This window comes from Gymnodraco acuticeps, unplaced genomic scaffold (assembly GCF_902827175.1).
Source record: "Gymnodraco acuticeps unplaced genomic scaffold, fGymAcu1.1, whole genome shotgun sequence".
Lineage (NCBI taxonomy): Eukaryota > Metazoa > Chordata > Actinopteri > Perciformes > Bathydraconidae > Gymnodraco > Gymnodraco acuticeps.
Window position 1 is genome coordinate 1,228,261 of NW_022989983.1, and position 26,627 is coordinate 1,254,887.

General features: G+C 41.1%; 1 protein-coding gene across 1 annotated transcript in view; it reads left to right on the plus strand.

Annotated features, from left to right (window-relative positions):
- The window catches only part of sema3fb (sema domain, immunoglobulin domain (Ig), short basic domain, secreted, (semaphorin) 3Fb), a 66,812-nt gene extending 40,594 nt beyond the window's left edge, over positions 1-26,218 (plus strand). Inside the window, 15 exon segments of the mRNA XM_034212231.1 lie at positions 1,226-1,315; positions 2,990-3,083; positions 6,338-6,457; positions 6,682-6,821; positions 8,179-8,293; positions 14,462-14,531; positions 14,639-14,783; positions 15,277-15,499; positions 16,587-16,675; positions 18,426-18,467; positions 19,366-19,523; positions 19,916-19,983; positions 21,197-21,330; positions 22,936-23,328; positions 23,330-26,218. Of these exon segments, the coding sequence (XP_034068122.1) occupies positions 1,226-1,315; positions 2,990-3,083; positions 6,338-6,457; positions 6,682-6,821; positions 8,179-8,293; positions 14,462-14,531; positions 14,639-14,783; positions 15,277-15,499; positions 16,587-16,675; positions 18,426-18,467; positions 19,366-19,523; positions 19,916-19,983; positions 21,197-21,330; positions 22,936-23,328; positions 23,330-23,389 (1,941 nt within the window). The 3' untranslated portion in view covers positions 23,390-26,218.
- The last annotated feature ends 409 nt before the right edge of the window (positions 26,219-26,627 follow it).

The following is a 26,627-nucleotide window of genomic DNA, read 5'->3' on the forward strand; positions in this document are numbered from 1 at the left end:
AATGAAATAGAATAGAATAGTGCAGAATAGTCTACAGTATATATACATATATCCTGCCGCAGACCTTTCTATCATTAATAATTCAACTTTCAGACAGATTTTTGTCATTTGATTTCACCACTGCAGGGTATATTCTTAGGCTTGCCAGCTTTAAGTAGGGGCCCTGTAGTTTTTGTAAACGGTAATAGCCAAATGTTTTGCTTTAGCAGCAGCTTTTAGGGGAATGTATGAAGCATACTGTGAGCGCCTTTATTGACTCAACCACAGGATAGGGAACCATCTGGTCAAATAAAGCTACACACATTTGCTGCACAATCCTTCACACACATAGTATATGTATATGTTCCTAATTCACTTGCATTCCTAAAGGTTTTCACGGGTCGTTAACATTCTTAAATTCAATTGTCTTAAATGTAGGCCTTAAAAGGTTGAATGTTTTGGAACATTTTGAAAATAATGCTTTACTTTACAGCAAATGCTCAATCTGATTTATTTATGTTTTCTTCAGAATGGGAGCTCAACTGAAACAAAAAAAGCTTCCTACCTGATCAGTTCTACTCACTATTATTCTACCCTTCCAGCTCCTTTGGATTTCAATCTTTAATTTAACAAGATTAAGACTCAGATGTAATTCTTCTACACTTTGCTGCGATGGGGAAATGTACAATTTAACCTGAAGTGGATGGAGAATATGTTATTGAAGCCAGCTGGCAGCTGTATGAAGCCTGGGGCTGCCTCGTTTTTTATAAAGAATGTCAAATTAGTAATGGATTAAGCGTTTGAAACCCAGGTGAAAAGTGTCAAAACGATTAAGCCACAAGTACTGTACAACTTGCTAACAGACTCCAGCAAACCTTCATTATTGTTCGGCTGCAGTCCGCACTACAGTACCACAGTGGCCAAGATGAGCAAGTGCTTTAGTTAGAACTCTATCCGACCTTTTGACAGCGTTCTGGTCTGACTCAAAGAAATTCTACACATTTTTGTTCTAACACATTTTTGTTGAATATAACCATACAAAAGAAACCAGTATTACATCTAATTCTTAAATTCTTAACCTGCAAAATCCCTGGTTCCATTTTCTAGTCTCAGTAGCATTGGTTTGGTGAGTTTCTGATCCTTTCTAAAAACCAGGACAGTTTCAAGAGATGAAGCTCCGAAAGGTCCCTGATCCCTCCTCCTCAGTGGCGTAACATCCAGACTCTGTTGCTGTCTCCTGTTTTAGACCTCCATGTATCTGCAGATGGCCCAGGCCAGAGGAAGGGCTAGCCGCGCAGCTGAACCCAGCGCGGTGCACGACACGCTTGGACTTAAGGTGCGATGTGGGCCCTGTCTGCACCGCAGCCCTGCGTTCTGCCCGGGCTCGCGGTCGCCAGCAGCATGCTCCCCCCTTCCTTTTTTTGTGTCTGATCACATTTTGTCATCACCATCCCTAACACGGCCATCACTTGTTTATCTCCGTAACATTTAGCATGCATCCCTTCCAGTCCGTGCACAACCGTTGAGTTTTGTGTGATGTGGAATTGCATTTAATGTCATTTTTGTTTCACTCATGTTCTCTTTGTGTGAGCCTCATTGTCTAAACACCCCTTTTGTGTTCGCCATTGTCCATTCGTGCTTTGCGTCTGTGCTAAATGTCACATTTTTGCATGAGAACTGGGTTATCAAGTGGAACTGGCTGCTGAAAGAAATCAGTTGACTTTTGCAAGACTCACATTTAATTAAACAGGCTTTCACTGCTGTTCAGTGCATGGCATACTCTTTTTTGTTGCATTTAGCAGAGCCCATTAAATACAGATCAAATGATTCCTCCCGCTTATCTGAGACAACGCAGGATGTCCCGCCCATCAGCCCCTCCCCGCATCGGGCCCTCCTCCACCTTCTGCAGGAATGTGGTGCAGTCTCTCCCACTCCTCAGCATCTGACCTACTCCCACAGCAGGCTCTGTTAGCCCAGAGCAAACAGCAGCCATCTGTAGCCAACTAGCTGTGCAGCAAAGGAAATACAAGAGCTGCATACTTGAACATGCCTCCGCTGTTTGAGCTCTCCAAGCACTTTGAAACACTGAGAGGGACTCATGCAGGACATAAAGGCTCGAGGTGCAGGGGGACTCTTTGAAAATGTTGCAAGTTTCTTTATTTCAAACATGTTGCAACTTTTGGTAAGGGTCATATTTTACGGCAAGGTTGTAAAAGCACGTTCAGGGCACAGTTCCCCTCTGGTACACATAAATGTTTGTGACCTTTTTTCTTACGCGTCAACATCTGGCATGGCTGGGAGTCGGCCTCCAGCACCTCCTTACTTGCACGAGTGCTGATTTTAATCAAAGATGAGTAGGGAATTACACAAGGCTGCGTGTATGATCCAATGAAGTGAGTTTGGCACAGTGCTTTATTCGCTCCCCTGATTTAGCGCTGATGGACAATGACAGAAATGTCTCCATCGCTGTACCCGTTGGGAGTGAAATATTTGGTTTTGGACATGCTTTGGTTTCTGAGGCGGAGCTACAGGACATGTCATCGCACGCCACTAATTCATTTCCCAAGCCCTCATACGCAAATTCCTGCCAATCAACTCGCAGTGCTTGCGTGCAGTGATGCCACGAGCAGTGAGCATCAGTCATCCAGCCTCCATCCCCGGCTTGTTTTCACTGTGCTGGATTACAGGTGTCAGCAGCCATAGGCACCGAGAAGCTGAGAGATGTCTGGCATGTAGCTTATAATGCCGAGAGAAGAAGCCCGTATTGTTTTCCCGCAGTAAAGTGGCATAGACATGGATCATAAATTCCTTGCTTCCCTGCATGTATTTTTCCGTAAGAACGCACGCTCATTATTCTAATACTTCATCCCCATCAGGCCGTAGAGGTCCCACAGGAGTCAGACGGAGCACATTGGCTGCCTCGCTTTCCCCACACAAGGGAATCATAGTGACAAGATGAAGAGTGCTGAATTTATTGCTGTATCCATGTGATTTCTTTTTCCCATTTCAGGAAGAAATCTTCCATTTGGAGCCGGGCAAAGTGGAATCTGGGAAGGGAAAGTGCTCCTACGACCCGAATGTCAACAGCGTGTCAGCTTTGATCAGTGAGTATCGCCATGGGTTTGGTCACATGAGGGCGTAACCATGGTCAGGCCTAGCAACAACAGTTTCATGGATTGTTTATATTTTTCTTTATATGCCTCATAATGCATATTTTAAAGTTATTTTCCGTCTGCCATTGAAGAAGAAGAAGTCAAAAAGGTCACGCTCAGTGTCATTTACATTCTTTGCCTATTTCCCACAGTTAGCTTCATTTACAAATCAGCCAAATCATCAGGAATATGTCCTTGTTAAGGTGGAGGTGGACATTATGTGTCTCTTAATGGGAACCCCTCACTGGGGAATCATGCCTTCCAATAAAAATACTTAAAGCATGTTGGGAAAGCATTGCTGTGCTTTCATTACCATTTGAAGAGTAAGATGATCTCTATTCACGTGTGTACCAAGGCTCACAGTCTTACTTCCCACAGGGCCTGAAGTATTTGCACATGTTTTAATAGTTAAACAATCCTCTGCTTACATACCATTATATTTACAGACAGGTTACCAAGGAACTCTGTAGGGGCGTTGCGTAATTTAATTACAAAATGAATGAAATTATAATCAGTTACAGTAACTGGGAAGAAATATGTTATTGAATTACAGCTACTAGATCTTATGTTAGTAATTACATAGATATTATTTTCAAGTTAAATATTTTCATTAAAGAGCTTATATGCAGAAGTCAATTCTATTGGTTATTCAAGTTATATTAAAGAACTTTAAATACAAGTTTGACTGTACTCAATTACTACAGGGTAACTAGTAAACTGCTACCTATTACATTTCAAAAGTATGGATACAGACTCAGATTGAGAGGGAAAACAATGTACAAAACATTTTGAAATGAGGGAATAGTTTTTAACTTTTGTATTTTTTTTAATTGTTATCTATTTTGGAGGGCTCCTTTGGGGTAAAATATTGAAAATAAATTAGATCTACTTCAGCGAGAAAGTGTGTCCCAATGTTTATTTACTATCCATCCATTATGTCCTGGTGAATCTACACGTAACCATGATTAGTTTAGCCTTTCATCTAGTGTAGCATTCTTAAGGGCAGTGTCCTCTGTCTCTTCACCCAAGGTCACTTAGTGAGACAGACCACACAGTTGCCACCAGTGAAAGGCAATCTTCTCTCTGTGGGGCGAGACAGCGGGTGTAAATCACTGCCACTGCGTTCCCACATTAGCGCAGTGCCAGCTGACCGGTATGGAACCAGCACTGTCATCCAAGATGGATTCATCCCCCACTTCTTCCATTTAGCATCCTACAAGGGACACGGTGTTGATAAGGACCGAGATCCACAACAATAGATTTACCGTTGGACTTGCTCACCACATTAGACACCCCATCATCCGTGGACGTTTTAATGATGCGTCATCAATCTCCATATAGCGCTGATGAACACCATGACATTGAATATAATGGTGGTAGGACAGTGTTTTGTGTTTTCCTCTGATGTACCTCCTGCTGTCAGCTTACTCAATCTCTGACAGTCCCACCTGCTCTCCAGCGGGGCCCCAGCAGCTGGAGGACCGACACCTTGCCTTTCTGTGCCTTAACAAGGCTGTTGTATACATTTGTCAGTCTGCACACATGGATGTGCTCATAGTTTATGTCTTTATGGAGTGCGTGCGAAGGCTGTTTTCAGGAAGTTCGAGCACTGTTTTTGGTAACGCTTTAATTGATGTGTGATGAGTTTTTCCTGGAAGGAATGTACTATTATCGTTCAAGAAAATGGCATAGTGGTCTCAAAATTGGGAGGGATTTAGAAGTGTCACAGGAAGTGCCTTGATGCTTAAATCTTATTGTCCGGAGTTACCAATAGTATTGGTTTTAGCCCAAGTATTTAACAATTGGAAACGTACTGGTCCATATTTAATAATACTATACTAATAATACTACAATTTACAACTTGACGATAAAATATACTTCACCTGCGGTGTAAGGTTAATGACTAAACTTTGGTCGTACTTAAATGCTAACACTGTCCAGCTTGACTGACATATTTTAGCATTGTTCTATATTACAGACAATATGTCCACATTTAGATTTGATATACCTCTTGTTATAAATACACAGTGGCGAGCCGTGACTTTTATACCTCTCGTATTTATCATTGTAACTCAATCTTGAAAATTACTCGGTTAATAATTTCGCAACGATGTCATGTCACTATCACTAACATGAGCCATCACGAACAAACTTATGCTAATCATAAATCTATCGATTAGATTTATGATTTGAAAATGATAAAAGTAGGGTAGACTAATGAAAAATATAACTAAACAAATATTTAAAATATATATATTTAAAACAAAAACATTTTCTTTAATGTTTTCAAATATTATTTTTAGCCGTCAGGGCCCTGACGGCTCGCCACTGTAAATACATAATAATAATAAGATATTAGTATGGTAGTGGTGGTCTAATGGATCGTGAGGTGGGCTGAAGATCGGAAGGTTGTGAGTAAGGCACTTAGCCCTTAGTTACTCCAGGGAGAATGTCCCTGTAATTGGTAATTGTAAGTCGCTTTGGATAAAAGCGTCAGCTAAATGTAATGTAATAAGATTGTCTGGTTGGCAGTGCACTGTGAGCATTACCTTACATTGTAATAGAATATACTGTATATATATCAAGATACATATTCAACTGCATTGTGTGCCATGCTACAAATAAAGCCTAATAGGGAAAGCAAATGGACTGTGGTTAGGCAAGTTGTTTTAATTTCCCCTGTCATCGGTAATAAATGACACTGTCCTCATACAGAAACTTTCCTTAAAATATACAATTGTCTGATAGATAGATAGATAGATTCAACTTATTGTCATTACACAGTACAGGTACCATGTAACGAAATGGTTTCTCTGCATTTGACCCATCCTAGTGTTAGGAGCAGTGGGCTGCCATTATGTACGGCGCCCGGGGAGCAGTGTAGGGAACGGTGCCTTGCTCAGGGACACCTCGGTAGCACTTGGTCTTTCCGGGACTTGAACTGGTGACCTTCCAGTTGCCAAGCCAAGTCCCTATGGACTTCGCCACCACCGCCCGGGTGGCGGGAACCTTTGTAAGAAATGTAAAGAAACCTCTGCACATATTGAGCATCTTTGGCTTTCTGAAGCTGAGCGTCCGTATCATAAAATAAAACATTCCTGAAATGTTGAGTTCTAAATAAAAGCCATGTTTTGTTGTGCCAAGGTCAATGCTGGTATGCCAGAGTGAAGGAATGTCCCTAAACTGAGCTGTTCCCTCTCTCTTAGATGGTGAACTATATGCGGGGGTCTATGTTGACTTTATGGGAACAGACTCTGCCATTTTCCGGACTCTGGGAACAAAGACTGCCATGCGGACCGATCAGTACAACTCCAGATGGTTAAATGGTAAATGTTCTTTAAAACCTTCAAAATGATACTCATCCAGTGTGTGAGGAAGATGTTTTATCCCAAATGTGTGAGTAAATGTTAAGATTCTGGTGTTGGCATGTGTGAAGAATCCCCCAACAAATGATAAACAGGAAATGCTGACAGTTTATAGAAGATTTCCAGCCAGATGTTTCCCGAAAGGCGTCTTCGACCTTAAGATCTCACCACCTCTTTCCCCACAGACCCTACTTTCATCCACGTGAAGCTCATCCCTGACAGCGCAGAGAGAAATGACGACAAGCTGTATTTCTTCTTCCGGGAGAAGTCATCCGAGATGGGCCAGACTCCGGTGACCCAGTCCCGTATTGGACGCATCTGCCTGGTTTGTACACAGTGGGAAGCGTTTGTTTTTGGGTGTAAACATAATGAAAAGAAAACCTGCGTCGATATGAAGAGCAGGCGGGGGGCTCCCCAGGCGGGGGGCTCCCCAGGCGGGGGGCTCCTCAGGCAAACTAGTGTTTGGTCAACGCTGGCGTGCTGGAATCCACATGTGTCTTTAACCTTCCTGTCTACAATGCATCCCTCTGTCTGGGAGGTCGCCCTCTGACCTCTGACCCGGTGACCTCCTGACCTCTTCTCCCTGGTAGTCCTAAAAACATTTGAAGCATTTAGTGTAAAAACATTTCATTCGTTTTTTCGCATGTCAATATATGTTATGTCATGAATTATTTTTTAAAACAGAATGCAAGTACTACACAGCGTAAAAGCGACATCGTTTTTTTTCTGGAACGACATCCATTTTTTTGAGCTTTTCCACTTGGTTGAGTTCTGCCTGTATTTAAAAGGATTATAAACTAACAACACTGAAGCTCCATAGGCCGACACCTCATACCTCATACTTCTTCCAATTGTACTTTTCACAATCAAAGTCCTTGATATTGATATCAAGTCTTTTGCATTGTTGTGTTATCCATTCACAATATTCCTCCTCTTACTGTAAGCCTGTTTACACTACAAATGCAAATGTAGCTTAGCAACAAAAACAAATAACAACAAATGTGAATAGAAAGTGTTTATACGGTGTTAGCGTGTGTCCATGCGTCCCCGTATGGATTTGCGTGCATATGTGAGCGGTACAGGGAGTGTATGAGCACGGGTATAAGTGAGAAAATGTGGCGTACGTGTGCTTGTCGCTTCAGCTGTTCACCGTTTTAATTATTTGAGGGGTCAGGTGCTGACCCGGCACACAAACACTCGCTCGCCTCTCAGTGGGCTGTCATTCCCACTTCTCCTCACATCTGGATACTTTTATTGCCACTCGCTCCGCACCCTGCACACCACCTTAAATACACTACAGTATACTGTAATTACACTGGGAATTATAAAAACATTTCAAATCCCAAAATGGGATTCATCAGGAGTTTATGGAAGAGCCTACATCCAGCCTTCAAAAGGAAAAAGACATTCTTTCTCTAAAGATGCTGATTATGGAGGAGCACATACTGGTGTCAGCTCTTTCTTACTGGGATAGATTCTGGCCTCGCTCCACCACAGATGGGAGAGTCTAAATAGGAGGAGACAGTGTTTACCATCTCAACCCCCCCTTCCTCTTAGCTTCCTGGCTTTGCATCATGTACAGTGTGTGTGGGTGGCTCCACCTGGGTTTGTTTTCAGAAGGAAAGACGGGAGGATGTGAGTTTGATCGAAACTGTTCTGTGTCTCCACCCCTCTTAATACAGAATGATGATGGCGGCCATTGCTGTCTGGTGAACAAGTGGAGCACCTTCCTGAAGGCCAGGCTCATCTGCTCCGTGCCGGGCGCCGACGGCATGGAGACGCACTTCGATGAGCTCCGTAAGTACAAAAACCTTCACGAAAAAAATTGCAAACTGAGATTTTGCTGTGGTTCCTTACACAATGTTCAGTTGAAGCCGTGATCTGTGGGTCACTTGGTGTGGGTGGGGGGGGGGGTGTTGTTTAGACTAGACATCATTGTCAATCAAAGAGACTGTCAGACATCTGATGTATTTTCCATTTGCTTTCCACCGATGTTGCCAGATTACATCCGGCACATCTAACCCAGCAACTCATTGTTTCATTTAGTTAATTTGCACATTATTTAATATTTAGTGAATATATTTAGTGAATATATTTAGTGAATGCTTCAGAGTTTTGTTTGTCTGCCCGATGTTGTCATGAATTTATTTTTCATGCAGTTTAAAGCCACATATTTAAAATACACTATGATGATCTTTGTCGTTTTACAAACATTTTTAAAACTAGATGAATGGTTTTAGTTATCTGAAATATAAACACGCCTTTTTTCCACCTGAATAAGAGACATTTCATTTTTTCTGAGAATTGTATTATGGAAGTTATTGTTAAGAAGTGTATCTGTAGGCTATATCATTGAAATTAAAATGAGTCAAACTGTGACATGGAATAGCGGACTTCTATTTAACACAGAGGCACTACTTTTTCAAAAAAAATAGTATCACTACCGTCTTATGCGTGTGTTAACCACTGTTTTTCGAGAGAAACTAAATCCTCTCTGTGCGGTTAATCATTTTGAAAGTCAGTATCACATCGAAAAGAAGAAAATGGCAGAATGACAAGACGGAATTTATTCCAGACATATTCATTTTCAAGTTCCTGTCACGTATGATCACATCTGATATATGAAGTAGAGAATAATCTACTGCAGGGTCTGATTCGACTGCAGCACCTGCCAAGAGCGTATACACACACACATTCACACTAGAGCTAAGTCCTTGGCCCACTCCCATCATTTGGCCCCTATAGTGTACTGTAATGAGAATGACACACATGCGGTTGTTGACGTTTTCTTTCAAGATGTCTTAAACAAAAGTGTGTGTTTTTTGGATGTGTGTAGGAGGGTGTCCTGATGGCGTGCAGATCAGATCGCCAGGCAGGAATGTCTGAGAGTGTGAGACTATTAGCATCTCCAGGGGAAGCGCTTTCCCTTTCTGTCTCACTGGTTTAAAATAAACCCAAACAGTGATAGGGGCTGATATGATGCGTGAGGCAACTGTTGCTCTTGAACTAATCTCAAGAATGAAAAGTGGCATGCCTGTTGAATCTGATGATCGTTTTTGTGTCTCTTTATCTGGCTGACACATACAATGTTTTTATCTGTGTGCAGCTCAAAGCTTTGTTTTTACAAGTGACGTTTGTTTTATACCTCTTTAAACAACAAAATAATGGACACACGTTTTGTCTTGCCATGTTTGCAGCCTTACAAATGAGGATTCTGTATTTTCCCTGTCAGGTCAGGGTTGACACGGGCGTGCTGCTGCAGAGTGGTTTTGTGACAGAGCTGGAGAGTTGTCAATGTTTGGCACCAGTGATGGCTTAACGCTAACTGCTTAAATTAGACAACAACCAAGGACATGCATGACAGGGGAGACATGCCTAAAGAGAAGAAAAATGCATGTCAGTTTGAATAGCAAAGACTCCTGGAGGGAACAATACGTTGGATATGATTTGAGTTTGATGCTAGTGGCTTCAGTTGTCTCTCTGGAGAGTTTGTGTTAAGTTTGTGTCGGCACAGATTTAAGGATTTCTCAAGGGCTAATTGGTCTTTAACCTTTGTACACTGAATTTAAGTCCTTCAAGTAATAGTTTGACATTTTTAAAATAACCCTTGTAGTAGTTAGTTAGTAGTTAGACAACTCTCATGCTGTAACCACAATATTCTTTCACACACACATACGGGTATTGGGCCGAGGGCGACACCGTACTTCCGGTATCCGCCGTTTTACGCGAGGTGCAAGCAGGCCAAGGGTTTAGCCGTACACCATCTAGGTGTTGCTAAGCTTCCTGTACTGAATATCATAGTCTATTGCAGTGCTTCTCAAAGTGTGGTCCGCGGACCACTGGTGGTCCGTGATCGCCCCCTAGTGGTCCGTGAGTATATTGGTAACATTTCACATTTGAAATTAATTAATCAATTTAAATTTTCCGCACTCTCGCGGGAATATCTCCGCAATGGAGCAAGGTTAAGTTTCACTTTCGATTGCATGATATAGCCCAGCACAACACCTTCATCACACATGTTGCCACTTGTTTGTACCATTTTCAGGCGATTTGTAATCTGTTCTAGAAAAACGATGTGTTTTTTGATATTTGTGGAGTTAGGTGGTCCGCGAGTGTTTATTTATTGGTTAAGTGGTCCTTGGTATGAAAAAGTTTGAGAAACACTGGTCTATTGCCTTAATCAATATCTAGTCAACTCTAAAATACCACATATATGCAATGGCATGATAATATTATTGTGACAAGTGAGGTATTCACCTGGTGTTTCCAGAAATTAGATGCAGCCAAAATCGACGCAGTCTGTAAGGGCAATCCGACAACCCACACAGCTCTAGTTTACGCTGGTAACGACCTAGAGCACACCCCTCAAGTCCAGAGATGTAATCCGAAGACATGCAGCGATTTCTTCGGTCGTTAATTCAGAAAAAAAACCTAGTGCGCTCTGCCTTGCTACGTTAGCTAGCTGCTTATATTTGCACTTCCAGGATATTTGCACCTCCATGAAAATGGCGTATTTATATATATATATATATATGGCGCGTGTTGCATTGTGGGTAGCTCGTGACGTCACTGTGTGTGAAAGAATGAAGCTACAGCCATGAGACAGTTAGCTTAGTGCCGTTTAGCTAGCTCTGGCTAAAAGCAAAGATATCATACTCCCAGCATGACTAAAGCTCACTAATCAAGTTATACATATATTTTTTAAATAAAGTGTTAAGATTACAATGTTTTTTTCAGGATTCCAGGAAGACATTTCCCAGATTTCCACAAAACCACTTCACTTTAAAGGTGGTGAAAGGCAAACATATTACTTTTCAGTTACCTTTTTTCTAGTATTCGTGAAAAGCTTCATATTTACAGTAGCCTACGCATATGAGAGTGGTATCAATCAATCTTCTCATTGAATTCTTGGCAAGAAGGCTTGTGAGCATATTTGCCAAAAGGTTAAACTACTTGAGAGTCTACATGTATACAAGATGTACTGAGGCACTGTAGATATATTACATTACACAGCTGAAGATTGTTTCAAGCCAGGGAAAGTTCAGAAAGATTTGTTAGCCTTGCTTGAGTGAGTCTTCAACTTTCCCCCCTTTCTTTAAGGGTTTTAATAAAATGACTCTACAAGTTATTACTGACAAGTTTGTTGAAATATCCTGACCAGCTGTATTCCTAGTGTGGAAGTCTTATTCAGAAAAAGCATTATGGCAAAGCACGCCTGCGACCTGGGGAGTTTTTACAGTTGGAATATGAAACACTTATCGGCTCTACCTGACAACTTGTACCTGAATGACTGAAAGTGATTTAAAACACAGACCTAACATGATTTCTTACTGAAAAATAAAGAAAATCCTTTAGTTTAGATAAACAAGTTAAAACAAGTCATCAATTGATAGAGAGAAGTAAAGGCAAAGGCAAGTGCCAAATGGAAAATGTAGAGACACTTAGAGGCGCGGACAGCAGATTTACAAAAACAACCCAAAGGCTGATTAAGTTAACCTTTTTGTTTAGGAAATGGGATGTACAGTGTGGCTGAGATTTTATTGCTGTACAAATATTGAAAAATATGCTTTGCAATATTGATAGTTTCCTTACTCTTATTAGCACACAAGATCCCCTGGAGCTAAGTCATCACTGCCCTGTCAGTATAGCTTTTATTCCAAATCACAAAGCTTATTTTTCCACGTTTTCCTGAATAGAAGGCTTGATCTGATTTTAGTGCCTGTATACCTTCCAGCTCTATCTTGACCTCAGCAGTATCTTGTCCACATATATACGCACACTTACATGTTCTTGCGTGCAAAATTGCTAATTTCTGCAGTACAACAGCTGTATGTCATGACAAGGATCATCTGTTGCGTGACACCCATTGCAGCTCGTCGCGCTGCGTCCATCCTACACCATGACCATGCCACTGCTCTACTGTGTGTGTGTGTGTGTGTGTGTGTGTGTGTGTGTGTGTGTGTGTGTGTGTGTGTGTGTGTGTGTGTGTGTGTGTGTGTGTGTGTGTGTGTGTGTGTGTGTGTGTGTGTGTGTGTGTGTGTGTGTGTGTGTGTGTGTGTGTGTGTGTGTGTGTGTGTGTGTGTGTGTGTGTGTGTGTGTGTGTGTGTGTGTGTGTGTGTGTGTGTGTGTGTGTGTGTGTGTGTGTGTGTGTGTGTGTGTGTGTGTGTGTGTGTGTGTGTGTGTGTGTGTGTGTGTGTGTGTGTGTGTGTGTGTGTGTGTGTGTGTGTGTGTGTGTGTGTGTGTGTGTGTGTGTGTGTGTGTGCGTGCAGTATATGGGTGTGACTTTGGGGAATTTGGTGACTTCAGAGGAGCTGTAGGAGCTCTCAGCTTTAGGAATGAGATCAAGGCTGCAGACAGTTCCCAGTGGAGCGCAATTATGTGGACTAGTAGTTCAGACGTATAGACAATGCTAACCCTAACCCTCCATGTATCATTATATATGCATAGCAGCCTGACAGCTAATTTCTCATGCTGGTCCATATGGCTCTGCAAGTGTATACAACTGAATTGGTATACTCTCTTTCTCTTTGCGTTGATCATTTCTCCTTCTGTTTCCACGCTTCACACAAGCTGAAATAGTTATATTTTTAGCTCGATACCTCAGTGTCTATTGCTTGTTGACTTTCTCACCAATCACGCCTTTACTTCACGGTCATTTACCTGTGCAACTAGGTTGGGAACGCATTCTTTGTTTTGTGCCAAAGGCCCCTTGTTCCTATTGTTGGCAGTGCCTCATGGGACTTGTATTTAGGTCAGGTACAGAACAGGAGGGAGACTTATCACATGTACTGTAAAGCTTATTTGTTGCTGTAGACCTTTCTTCAGTATCTTAAATCAGGAAGGGTCTAGTGCCAGAGATCTGTAAAAGAGTGTGTGAACATTTTTGTTTTAGAGATCTCGGGAATTGGCCTAGGAATAAATGTTGCCCTTGTCTTTTGGGAGAGAAGATATATTTTCTTACCTTTTTGAAATTGACGACATGAACTATGGACGACAGGAAAAGGAGAAAACCCTGTCACATTGCCTTTTAATATTCCGTCTCCTCGGGAGGTGGTTTAGCTATCACGTTGTTCCAGTCTAGACAGTAGAGAACCAGGCTGTGTGATTTCACTGCTCTGCTGTTAAAAATCATTGCTTTCCGTCCCATGCTTGGATTGGATTACCTTGTTGATGTTAAGTGGTAAAATATTCAGTTTTGATGTGTTATAAAGCCTTCACCTAACTCGTCCTTCCTGAGTCCCTTTCCATGTGTACCCCTTCCCATAGTTCGCTTTAAAGTCAATTCCTGTGGTTTTACACCTACTGTTTCTGTCGGAAGCAAATGAGAATGGCAGGAGGGCTGTCTAGACGGAAGATACTTTTTTTTGTTGACCTCTTGACATATTTACACTCTAAGCTAATGTTTCTAGTCATTTGAGCTTATTAAACAGAAATGGGTTTATGTAAAACACATTGAAACCTGTTTGGTGAAAATTGGCCAGGCCTTAACTTGTCTAATATATTGGTGTGTGACCAAAAAAAAAGCTCTGATGGGCAAGTTAGAAAGAAAATCTGTTGATGCATTTTATACGTTTTCTAAATGTTGCTTGATAATCTTTCTTAGTTCATTAAAAAAGTGTTTTACAAATGTTGTAAGCAGCACAAAACCTCTCACATGAACCCCTGACCTTTACTCCTTTGATGTAATTATGGATTTCAGAAGCGTAAAGTCTCAACACAAGATCCCACTTAGCTCATTATCTAAAGGCAGTAGTGATTTCCATGTGTTTAGATGAAGTTTCAGCTTGCCTTCTATGGTCAGCTTCCGGTTGGATGTGTAACCAAAAAGCCTATGGCTAAAAAAGAGGTTTGATTGCCTGAAAGCTGTGTAAATATTAGTGAAGGCGAGTGCTTGTGCTGTGGAGCGCGATGTTTCCTTCATCGGGTATGTTTGCACCGACGTGATTTCCCTCCATTTTCTTACAGGAGATGTTTACATACAGCCAACACAGGACACGAAAAATCCCGTGATATATGGCGTCTTCTCTGTCTCTGGGTAAGAGTGTTATTACAGATATTGAACAGACACAACTTATTTATAAGGCTCTGATTGAAGATGTTCCTGACTTTTTGTATTTTTCTTACTTGACTTTCTCTCCACAGCTCCGTCTTTAAAGGCTCAGCAGTTTGTGTTTATTCCATGGCTGACATCCGCATGGTCTTCAACGGACCCTTCGCCCACAAGGAGGGTCCCAATTACCAGTGGGTTGCCTACTCCGGGAAGATCCCCTACCCTCGACCCGGCACGGTGAGCTTCAAGTCCACAATGACCCCACAAATTAATCCCACGGCAAGCTGGCATAACAGCTTTTATCTGAGTTGAATAGAAGCTGTTTTTCCAGACTTAGATGTTATAGGCTCAACAATGGTGGAACAAGTGGTGTTTGGCCCTTGACTCATTAACCAAAAATAAATTGTACAACTTAAGATATGTAGCTAATTTGAAACAATTGCACCACCAATGGTTTGGCTCATTTAAAGTAAATATACCTGCAGGATTCTTGTTATTCTTAGCTTGTATCTTTGTGGTTTATTGCACTCATTGTAAGTTCCTTTCGGTACCTGCTTCATCTAAATTAAATATATGTAAAAATCATCCAACAAGAATGAGGCATCAGCATAACCAAACTTTGAATATTACTGCAAGAAAGTCTCTCAAATGTGCATTTTTACTTGATTGTGTCAATTATATTTTCATCCTTTTAGACCAAAGCTCAAACTTCTCTTCGTTTCTCTTTCAGTGCCCTGGAGGTACGTTCACCCCCAACATGAAGTCCACTAAGGACTATCCAGATGAAGTGATTAACTTCATGAGGAATCACCCTGCCATGTACAATGCCGTGTACCCGATACACAAGCGCCCCCTGGTGGTCCGGACCAATGTGGACTATGAGTTCACCACCATCACTGTGGACCAGGTGGCTGCTGCTGATGGAAACTACGAGGTGCTCTTCTTAGGAACTGGTGAGTGTTTTGTAATTAGGCCGGAGTCTAATCTCTGCTTATACAATTATCTCAGCTTTGTTTTCTTTGTAGTCAGTCTGAACCCTTTGATCATGGTCATTATGGAGAATGACAGTGTCAGTAAGAAGCTAAATAATGGAGGAAAAAGCCCCCCTATAGTAATAAATCCCATGTAAGTGGAGGGCTTGTCTACCCTGCAATCATTTATCATTAAAAGAAAAGCATTCTTTCCCCTTGTGCTCGAGTAGAAATGTAACCAACCAAAGGGTTTGTAACTCGCTCTATTCACATGGAGTAAACAACAGGAGATTTGTACCTGGAGGGCAGTGGTGGATCAGCAGCAGGAGGGAGAGGAAAGAAGCAGGGGGTAAGAAGAAGAGAAAGAGGGAGAGGTGGGGGGGGGGGGGGGGGTACAGTTGGGACATCCATCACCTTAATCTCGCCCACTGGTGTAAAATAGATTATCTGTCTGTCTGCATGCCTTGAACCTTTACTAAGGCCCCGGGTATGACAGCAGCAGCCACCACACAGGATGCAGCCCTCACATCTCGCACATGACGCCACTTAATCGGCTTCTTTGTTCATGTGGGCATTAACAGGGAGGAAACGAATGGGTTTGTGTGCGATGGCGGACCAATGTGAAGGAATGTGTCCTTTCAGCTCCTGTCACAGCCCGCCATTCAGCCCTGCACCGGGGCTCAATGCACAAGTCATACTAAATCTCAGGTATCCCGCTCGCAGGAATGCCAAACTCTTTGCAGAAAACAAACATGCCAGAGAAGGCCAAGGGGATGTCTTATGGTATCCAGATGAATAGGTCAAGACAAGAAGGGAGCGGAGGATGACAGAAGGGGCTTGTCACGGTGTCGGCAGCGAGTACACTAAGTGGAACGGACCTTGAGGAAAGTTTAAAGCGAGCAGAGCCACGTAGCACACGTGGAGAGTACAGTGCAGCCTGTTGATGTGAGGATTATCCCATGTTGGAGGCTGCTGAGAGAATAAAATGCTAATCCAAGGGGCTGTTGACAGGCGGAGGGGGTGTGAGGTTGCAGGTATGTAGCTGACAGGTGTGTGTTGTGGTCCACAGACAAGGGAACAGTTCAGAAAGTCATCGTCCTGCCCAGAGACGACCTGCAGACTGAGGAGCTCGTCCTGGAGGAGGTAGAGGTTTTCAAGGTGAGCTTTTATCTAATCTTTTGCTCTAGCTTCTTCTGGTATACTCCATTTTACTACCTACTTCGAATGATATCACCCCAGAAATCGCCGTTATCAGTAGTTTTCTGCTCCTGTAAATCAGGGGTTCCCAACCTTTTTTCCCAAGAGCCCCCCTAAATGACTCCTGTTGGAAGTTGCACAGCCCCCCCCACACACACACATGGGGGGGGGGGGGGGGGGCAACAGCGGTAATTCAAGTTTCAAAGTCTCAAATGCTACAACTACTGTCACAAACTGGATGAATGTTTAGTATTTTGTTAAAGGAGGATTAAAGCGTAATTAAGGAGCACTATTGGAGTGACTTTGATGGTTATTGGACTCAGGATTAGTTCATTTGGATTCCCGCTGTATGAAGAAATGAAAGGACGGCGCAAGTGGAAACAATTCACAAAGGGATTAAACTGTTTAAAACACATGCTCAAAGTAAGCCGGATTTTGCCGATGTGTTTATGTGGATTCAAAAGTCGTAAATAATCTACAAAATGGAGGAAACCGATCTGATCGGAGCAACTGACAAATGATCCAACTGAAACCGGCATGGACAATGACTGTTTTAAAAATGCGCTTATCCAGCAAAGCCTGGTTTGGACACTTTACGGGCAGAAGAAACATTTCTATTAAAGAAAGAATTATACATTTCTGTCTTTTTATGCCTTTAATAGCTACTAAATTGAATTTGTATTCAAATTAATTAATCAATTATTTTTTATATTTTATTGTAATGTAGAGACAAGGCTTTTAGTGACAATCATGTATTGCCTTACAATTATATGTAAAAAAAAAGTCTAAATATGATATTTGGCCTCAAATCATCTGAGGCCTGGCTCCCCCCCTGCGATCGTTGGCACCCCCCCAAGGGGGGCACGCCCCCCAGGTTGGGAACCACTGCTCTAGATATAGGTTAGAAGCAGCCTGCTGCACTTACGAGTAGGCCGCCATTATTATCTGTTCATATTTGTTGCTCCGATAGGAAGACAAGAAGACGATGGTCCTGCCCTTTAGCGGTCCTTGTTCATATGACAGGAGCAAATAAGAAAGTCTGATGGCATAGTATATCAAAAGTCACTGCATGGAAGGAAAGGATGGGTCAAATCAAACACATTACTTTTATTCAGAAGACCAGAGTTTGTGTCCCGTGTGATACCAAAAGGTCAACGTTTAGTCATTTGCACTGACATAAGCTTACTGTACGTCACTCACTTACTTTTGTAATAAAGCTATGTAAACTTGGTAAATGGTAAATGGACTTCATTTATAGTACTTTGTCCAGTTTTTACGACTTCTCAAAGCGCTTTACATAAACAAGTCATCATTCACCCATTCACTGGCAAGGTGCCACCTGCTCAAGGAAACTAACATTCACACATCGTTGGCGATCCCACCGGGAGAATATGGACAACCCTTTTTTTAGCCCAAACCATCATACGAGAAACACAACTTCCTTGACATTTTATATGCAAATTCTGACCTAATGGTGGTTGCACCCCGCCTTTGATTGGGAGAAAAAAAGACAACCATTTAATGGCCTGATAACATTAGAAACGAGTGATCTCGCTTTCAATGCTCTTCTGTTTTCGTTCTAACATCAAAACCTTGCCCCTATGTCTTAAGTCCTTCTGATCTTCTTTTTACATTTTTCTCTCTATAGACATTTCTCATCTGCTATAAAGACAACACGCTGTACTCACAATGTATTATTTTCTCCTTCAAGGTCCCTACTCCCATTACAACAATGAAGATCTCCTCCAAAAGAGTAAGCATGGCTGTGCAGAGAATTTTCCACATAAAGAGAAAATAAACGGTATTCCAAAGAAAGGGAATGAAGAGAGCTACATATATACAGTTGTTATTCACTGTTGCTCTGCTTCTTAAGTCATAGAAAAGCTGCAAGTCTGAGGGAGAGGATGAAGAGAAAACATTTGGAAAAAACCCTTAGTATTGACTTTCAACGCCTGGCTTTATTACACAAAGCCTGCCAAGCTGACACATTTCAAACAGCTGATCATGAAGTTATGATGGTAACCTGATAGATATGAGCTCAATGTTCTCCTAGGAAATCCAGAGTCTGTTGCTGTGTCAGCACAACACAGAATTAGATGTGTTGCAGTTGTTTTATTACATACATCTGGGTTTGCGAAGTCTTTTGAGCCACTAAGAATAAATATTTCTAGGGTTAGGAAATTCTGATTTAAAATGAAAGTCCCTAGGTTCCTTCCATGGTGTCTCAGATGTTTAGGTATGAATTTCACATCTTGATATTAGTGTCATATTTTTCAGTAGAATTGCCTCTGAGATATCCAGTATTTGCAAACTGAAGCTAGATTTTACAATGGTTTATGGAGGGCATTGTAAGTTTCAGATAATTGTATTTTTACTGACTGAGCGCGGGTTTGAATATTCTACATTTAAGAATTTCAACGTGTAAAAAAGTTTTAAAAAGAAATAACCGATACATCAAAAAATGTATACAATAATAAATATATTTAATTAAAGTAACAGAAGAATTCATGGAACAACAAACAGTTGATGGACAACGGTTGTCGTCGAAACGTATTGCATCCAAACACATGTTTGCAAAATTCACAAAAATATCCTTACTAAATTGTTACCTAGCGTTGCATATAACACAATTTACTGTTCTCTCTCAACAGCAACAGCTATATGTGTCCTCTGATATCGGACTGACGCAGTTGGCTCTCCACCGCTGCGATGTGTACGGGGAGGCGTGTGCTGACTGCTGCCTGGCCAGAGACCCTTACTGCGCCTGGGACGGGAAGTCCTGCTCTCGATACTCCGCCTCTCAGAAGAGGTGAGCAGCGGTAGCAGTGTTAGCATGAACTACACTAACTTTACAACTAACTGGATTGGTTTGTTGAATGATGCTCAATTAGACGCCTGGATGGCTGATAGGCTATTTAACGGCATCTTTTTAATGTGTGTTTCTAGTATATTGAGCTTTGGGTAAACTGTGGTTTGTGCTCCCCTAATGCATCATAAACTTGTGGTTTTATAAGTGTAACCAGTAAATGACGTTAATTTAAAGACCTGTTATGTCGTAATGGGGTAATGGTTTGTGGTTAGGTCTATTTAATGTGATACTTTAATGGCTCTATGTGTTGTTGATTGGCTTTGAATGGCTTGCGGTTGCTTTATTGCATTTTTTTCTCTCCTTATTCGACAACACTGGTCTGACCCCTTTAGACGTAGCCGAAGGCAGGACGTCAAATACGGGAACCCCATCCGCCAATGCAGAGGCTTCAACTCCAACAGTAAGGCACAACTCAAATCAACTCAAAACGTTATTCATACTGCACTTCACACACAACACACAAAGAGCTCATAGTAAAAAAACAGACCTATAGTGCCTTTTTTTTAGATGCAGTGTTGAAGGAGTAGGCTAAAGGGGATCACATTCCCTAATATTTGACAGTGGAATTTGCGTACTTGGCAGTGGAAACCGCATTCAAGCCACAAGCTCTAACCACTGTCTGGCGGCCATTATTATTATTTTTCAATTTGATTTAGCTGATGCTTTTATCCAAAGTGACTTACAAAACACCTCTACACTGTTTGCCAGGCCTCCTGGGGCAATTTGGAGCTGAGTTTTGCCCAACGGCTATTTGACATATTAACTGCAGGGGCCAGGAATCAGAACACTGACCCTGTGATTGGCAGAGGACCATGTGCCCTTTGAGACACACTTGGCTTCAGTAATTTGGGCAGTGATAGAGAAGGGCATTTTCCATAGATGTCTTTGGTCAGACCTTATTGTGTGATATGGGGACAGGAGATCTGTAATATAAAAGGGGGAAAAACCATTTAATACCTCTTAAACCAACCTGAGGATGAGGATTTTTCTAGTTCAGAAGTACAGAGAATTTATCGGACATGATGCAGTTTTATGAAGCTTATTTTTGAATACCCATTCATTTGTTTGTGTTGCAAGGGTCTAAGGACAGAGGGTGTCATATGCTGTAGAAACTGTAAAGCCTCTTGAGACAAATGTGTAATTTGTGATAATGGGCTGTATAAATACAATGTTATTGATTGGTTGATTGATTTTATCCAAAATTAAATTGGTCCAGATTCCAGATATTTGCATGTGGTTTACAGAGGAACCATGGTGATGAGAAATAATGTTCATGAAATGCTGTGGTCCAAATGAAATTACTTCAGCTTTATTCTCATTGAGGTGAAGACTCCTGGTTTGCAACCTCCATCTATTGCTTCTATTTGTTTATTAATGACCTAAAAAGGTAAAAAATAATGACACGTCTCATTATGCTGCTCCTGGCTCCAGGTTGTCACTGCTTTGGGCTGTAATGACTGCATTCTGGCAGCTTTTTGGTAATATGGTAATTTACGACAGCCCGTGTTGCTAAAAAGGACTTTGATTTGCCACGACTGAGATTTTGGTGGTATAGGGGTTCACGGTAATGATGTTTTGGTTGCCATGGTAATCCCCCTCTGTCTGCCCCGCAGCCAATAAGAACACTCTGGAGATGGTGCAGTACGGGGTGGAGGGAAGCAGCACCTTCCTGGAGTGTCAGGCCCGCTCTCCACACGTTCTGATCAAATGGCATCTGCAGAGAGACAACAGCGACCGCAGGAAAGAGGTGAGGCGCCACACTCTCAAAGATCCTGGTTAAAAAGCAATTAAGTCTACTCAAATTCATATTTACCCAATACAAAGCACAATACACAGTTATCAGAGTATAACATTTGGTTTAACATATAGAGAGAGAATCAGAATACATTTTTTTTTCTCCTGTGGAAATTAGGTTGGTGACAGTTTCTCTATTTTGTAATTAAATAAATAAAAGATAAATAACAAATAGATTAAAAATATGTATATATAAAGAAGTAGTTTAAGCAAGAACAATTTTCAAATACAAATATGTATATGAAAATATGAGTTAAAGCAAGAATGTGCATTTAAAAGAAAATACAGATATTTATATATACATAAGAAGTTGAAGTAAATTGTCCATTAAAAGATTAAATCAAATATAATATAACTATGTATATAAATATAGGGCATGGTTTAGTGGTGGATTTTTTTTTGGATATATCTAGGTTTCATTTCAGTTTGTTATTTTCTCATTATGAAGATATCATTTAACGGCTGTATGACACATAAGTTATGATTATCCTCCACCACCATCAAGTGATTGAGGCTCTGACTTCTTACACAGACCTCCGACTGTCCTCAGGCCCCGAGGGAAGGACATATAAAGGGGAGCTGTGAGAAAGCCCTCTGCTATGAAATACAAGCCTGAGGCACTAGTTAAAGTTTTATTGTGGAGCTATGTAGTGTTGCTGCCTCTCTTTTATTGACTATTCTGTTGGATGAGCCTCTGATCCCACAGGCAGGGCTGCTTTCTCGCACTTCTGATGCTGAGCTGAGGAGCTGTCAGCACCTCATCAGGGTGTGGATGTACAGATAGAGATGATATTCATAGGTGCAGCTCTAGTTACTGTGGGATAGCATTAGATGTGTTTGATTTTTAGTTTTTTTAAAGGACATTATTCTCCAGTGCAGGCCAAGACATTAGGAATTAGACCTAATTTACTATAAAAAGGTCACTCTACAAAATCTAAGATGAGGAATCCCCGAGGAAAGATGGCAGCAAATCTATTTAGAAATCAGAAACAGACACTATGTATAATCATCAGATTTGTACTTTGTTTGCAGTTTTAAAATATTCTAGGGATTGTTGTCGTTGGTGAAGATAGTTTAAAGATAGAAATGTATTCAGTGAGGTCCAAATACCTTTCATGTTGCGCATTATTTTTATCTCATGATAGATATTGAAGCCTATCCATGACACTAGATGAGCTGAGGTTAGGGACTGTCTCAAAAGTGCAGACACACAAATTAAAAGGCAGCTTTTCTGATTGTTGTCCATTTTTCATTCTTTGTTTTGTTTTTAAAAATACAATTTATTTTCATATAAAAAAACATGGGAAACATGGTATTGTCTACCTCCAGTTTTTAAGGAGAATTTATGCAATTCCGCACAATTCCATTTTTATTTTCCTTCCTATTGTTAAAATATCCTGTTATTTTTCTATGGTTGATTTTATAGAAAATATTAAGGTAGAGAATTTGAATTATAATGCCGAAAAACGAATTGAGAGAAGGAAGATGAGCTTTTTTTTAGCATTTCAAAATGCTAGTTATAAATCACAGGTGTTCATGATTTTGTTTTCCTCTGCAGATCCGCTCTGATGGTCGTGTTTTGAAGACAGAGCAGGGTCTTCTCCTGCGGTCTCTGCAGCCCTCCGACTCCGGCATGTACCAGTGTACGGCCACGGAGAAGAACTTCAAACACACGCTGGTCAAGCTGCAGCTGGTGGTGCTGTCGAGCCGGGCCGTCAACAACGTGCTGGTGGAGGGCGGAGGAGGGCTGGTGCCGTCTTCTATCAACTCAGGCAGCACCCAGTGGACCCCCAGCGCGGGGCAGTACAAGGACCTGCTGACCATCCTGAGCCAGCCGGAGATGAGCCTGATCAATCAGTACTGCCAGGACTACTGGCAGTACGGAGACCCGCTGATGGGCGCCCTCAAGACCAAAGACCTGAAGGAGCTCAAGGAGCAGAAGAAGCCCCGCAAACCGCCGGCATCACGGGGAGGGGGAGGAGGAAGAGGAGCAGGAGGAGGTAGAGACATGAGGAGCCTGGCTTTGCATCTGAACCCCCCTCAACCACCCTTCCCCCCCCCTTACCCTGTGAAAACTGGGAGACACTCATTGAGAGTAGCAACAAATATTCAACCAACCCGAGAAAAAAAAGCAAACTGAGAAAAAAAGAGGCTTCCGAAACAAAACCCCACATACAGTCAAACAGTAAGATATATGATACACAGTATTTATTGTAGGTTGTATATAGTATCATTCTGTGGATTTCTTTGTACTTATAGAAAAAAAAACATGCTCTTTGTGTATAGGTACCTTTGGGGCAAATATTATTGTTATTATTGATGTTGTTAATTTTATTGTTGCTGTTACTGTCATTACAAAACTCATCTGTCAGCATCATGTGACCTCGGCGACTGTTGGGAATGTGTTATCAGCGTGTAAGCTGTTCGGAGCTGTGAGAATGAGATGAGTTGATGATAAGGGGTGATGGGATCTCTGTCGTTTCTTGCTTGCTTTGACTCGATGCCAGGACTCTTTTTATTTCTGGACGCTCCAGGGACGCCTGCGATGCATCCTCCCTCGTGGATGCATGCGGACAGAGACGTATTATTGCAAGGGGACCATCGACACATGGTCCCAGTTAGAGAGGAAACAATCCTTTCTCCATGGGAACCCGGACGCACAGAGGACTGTTCCAATATTCTCACTGGTGTAATTGGGTATATTAAAAGGAAACTGGTACTTGCCCCTCTTCTAGTTCCCTTCTGATTGGAGGATTGAGGATCCTTGATATGGATTCTGACATTTGAATTCTCAGTGTTACTCTACTTTGAGTTAACTAATTCCTTTTCCAGGCCATGAACTCAATCTTAGCTAGAAGGGCGGAGATTGTAGACTTCAACCAAGGCCATTTGGATAAGTGAAAATGACTGCGTGTATCCGCAGCCACGAGTCAGATCCACTTCAAAATTCAAAAGGTTCTGCCTTCGCCAATGCTATACCCTTCCACCAAGTTTCATAACAATCGGGCCAGTAGTTTTTCCGTAATCCAGTTTACAAAAAGACAACCAAACCAACAAGCTGAACACTGAAACAATTTGTAGACGCAAGCATTAGATCAGTTCTTGTTATATTATGAGAAAAAGTAGTTGGGTTTTTTACAAATGCAAACATCCTCTGAGCTGAGGTTGAGGTGCAATAAAGGGTCAAGGTTATGCACAAAGGGCATTATTCTTTTACTTTCAGGGGATATTGGCTGGGGCCAATTGCAACAAGCACACTCGGGCAAGTTACTTCTGTAAAATATTTTTTTTAAATCCAATTTAAGATGAAAGCTGTGCCCAGATCAGGCATCAGTTGTTAGCTCTGAGATTTATTTTGTTCTTTCTTCCTTTGACATTCATATGTGTAAAAAAAAAGGTATTGCCCGCATACACAACAGAGCATTGTAACAATGTTGTGACACTAACCAAAATGTTGGGAAGCTGGCTTTCATTGTGTGCATGAACCTGTATTTGTACTGTAATTCTGATAAGATTCTGTGTGGTCGTTTTTTTTTTTTCTGTTTTTCATCTCTCATTACAGTGACACGGGGACAACAAATGCTTTAAGAAGCCCTTATTTCAAATATACCCCTGTATGAAGCACGATGCATCTTTTCATTGATATCATTTTAATTGGAGTATTAAGTGATATTATTTCACGTATGTGTTTGGAAAGCACATAAGCGAAAGTATCATACAATGGCATATTATCTATGTAGATAAAGCAGATTCTGAAGAGGGCAACAACACATTATGTTATAACATTGGATTCAATTGTAACACACAATGTAGTGAGTGAGTAATGATCTGCTGGAGTCTGTAACTACCAGTTTGAACACAAAAACTAATACATTTCCCAGCATTTTGTAATAAATATATTGAAGAAGATAATATACTTATCTACTGAAATAATTGCATTTGTTTAATGTATTTAATGAGGCAGTATGAGTCATGCTTGAGTGCATAATTATAATTAGTTTAAAATAGATTGTTATAATTTAAAATATTTTTTTTTATGAATCAAGACATCCATTTTGTTTTGTCATGACATGATGTATTATATTATTAGAAAATAATAACATAATGCTGTTTTATCACCTTTATCGTGACAGGGTTTTTATTTAAAAGATGAGTGATGGTTCTATTGATGAGAATTGTTATATTCAAAATATTAGTACAGCAGTCCTTCAGCAAGTCAAATGAATGGCTCTTTCATGTATAAGATTATATGACAGGGGAAAAACAACTGAATTGTTCATTTTTATATCATTGTGATATTTCAAGGCTTTTAGTACATGTGCCTAGCTTATATTCAGACTGTGTTGAATACCTTTGGGAAGATGCATCCATAATTCATACAGAGGTATCCGTATCTGCTATTTAATCTGGGATGTCTGTCTGCGTTCCCAGAATCAATCACAGCTCCTGATTGTCTCCTCCAAATGAGACCAGGGGTAATACAGCAAAAAAGAAAACAAATGCAAAGAAAGGTTGTACAAATTTTTGGTATTTTTAAGAAAAACGTGTCTGTAGTTTTTGAGTGTATTTTTTTTTGTTTTGTATTTTTGCATCATCAGACTTTACGGAGAGAAAAAAGAGAAAAAAAACGAAATGCACAAAGGTGATGTTCTTGTAATGACTTGTGTAAATTACTCTATCTTCCCTTTCCATTGTTGTTGCTGACTAATAAATTAAAGCTCTATATTTTATAAGAATGGAATGCTCCCCCCACCTTCATTGTGATTGGCTTGATACTGGATGTTTTCCATGTTTCTGCCCAGAACCCTCTGGATCCTTGGAATAAAGTTGTACCTGTTAAAGAGATATGTATGCACATTTGTATAAAACATACACATTGCATTTGTGTTTGTAATGAAACTATTGGAAGGTAAAAAACCTCCAATGAAAGGACGCAGGATGACATTTTCTCTATGGGCCTGATGGGTATTGATTATGCAAGTTCCTAATCCCCGTCAGTTAATCAAGCTTGATCACGACCTAAAGGTTAATAAACTCTGGTTAGAGGTGATCAATAGTGCTAGATAATCAGAATATACCTGTGGGAGATAGATAGGGTTGGAAATCAATCCTCATTTCTCCAAGTTTACCAGAGGCATTCTGCCTTTGAAAATCAAATTAAACACACTAGCTTGCGTTTTAAACTAAACTATGTAAAAAAGAAAATTACTCACCGATGGCCAGCTCAGGCGTAGGGACCCAAGGGTCAAC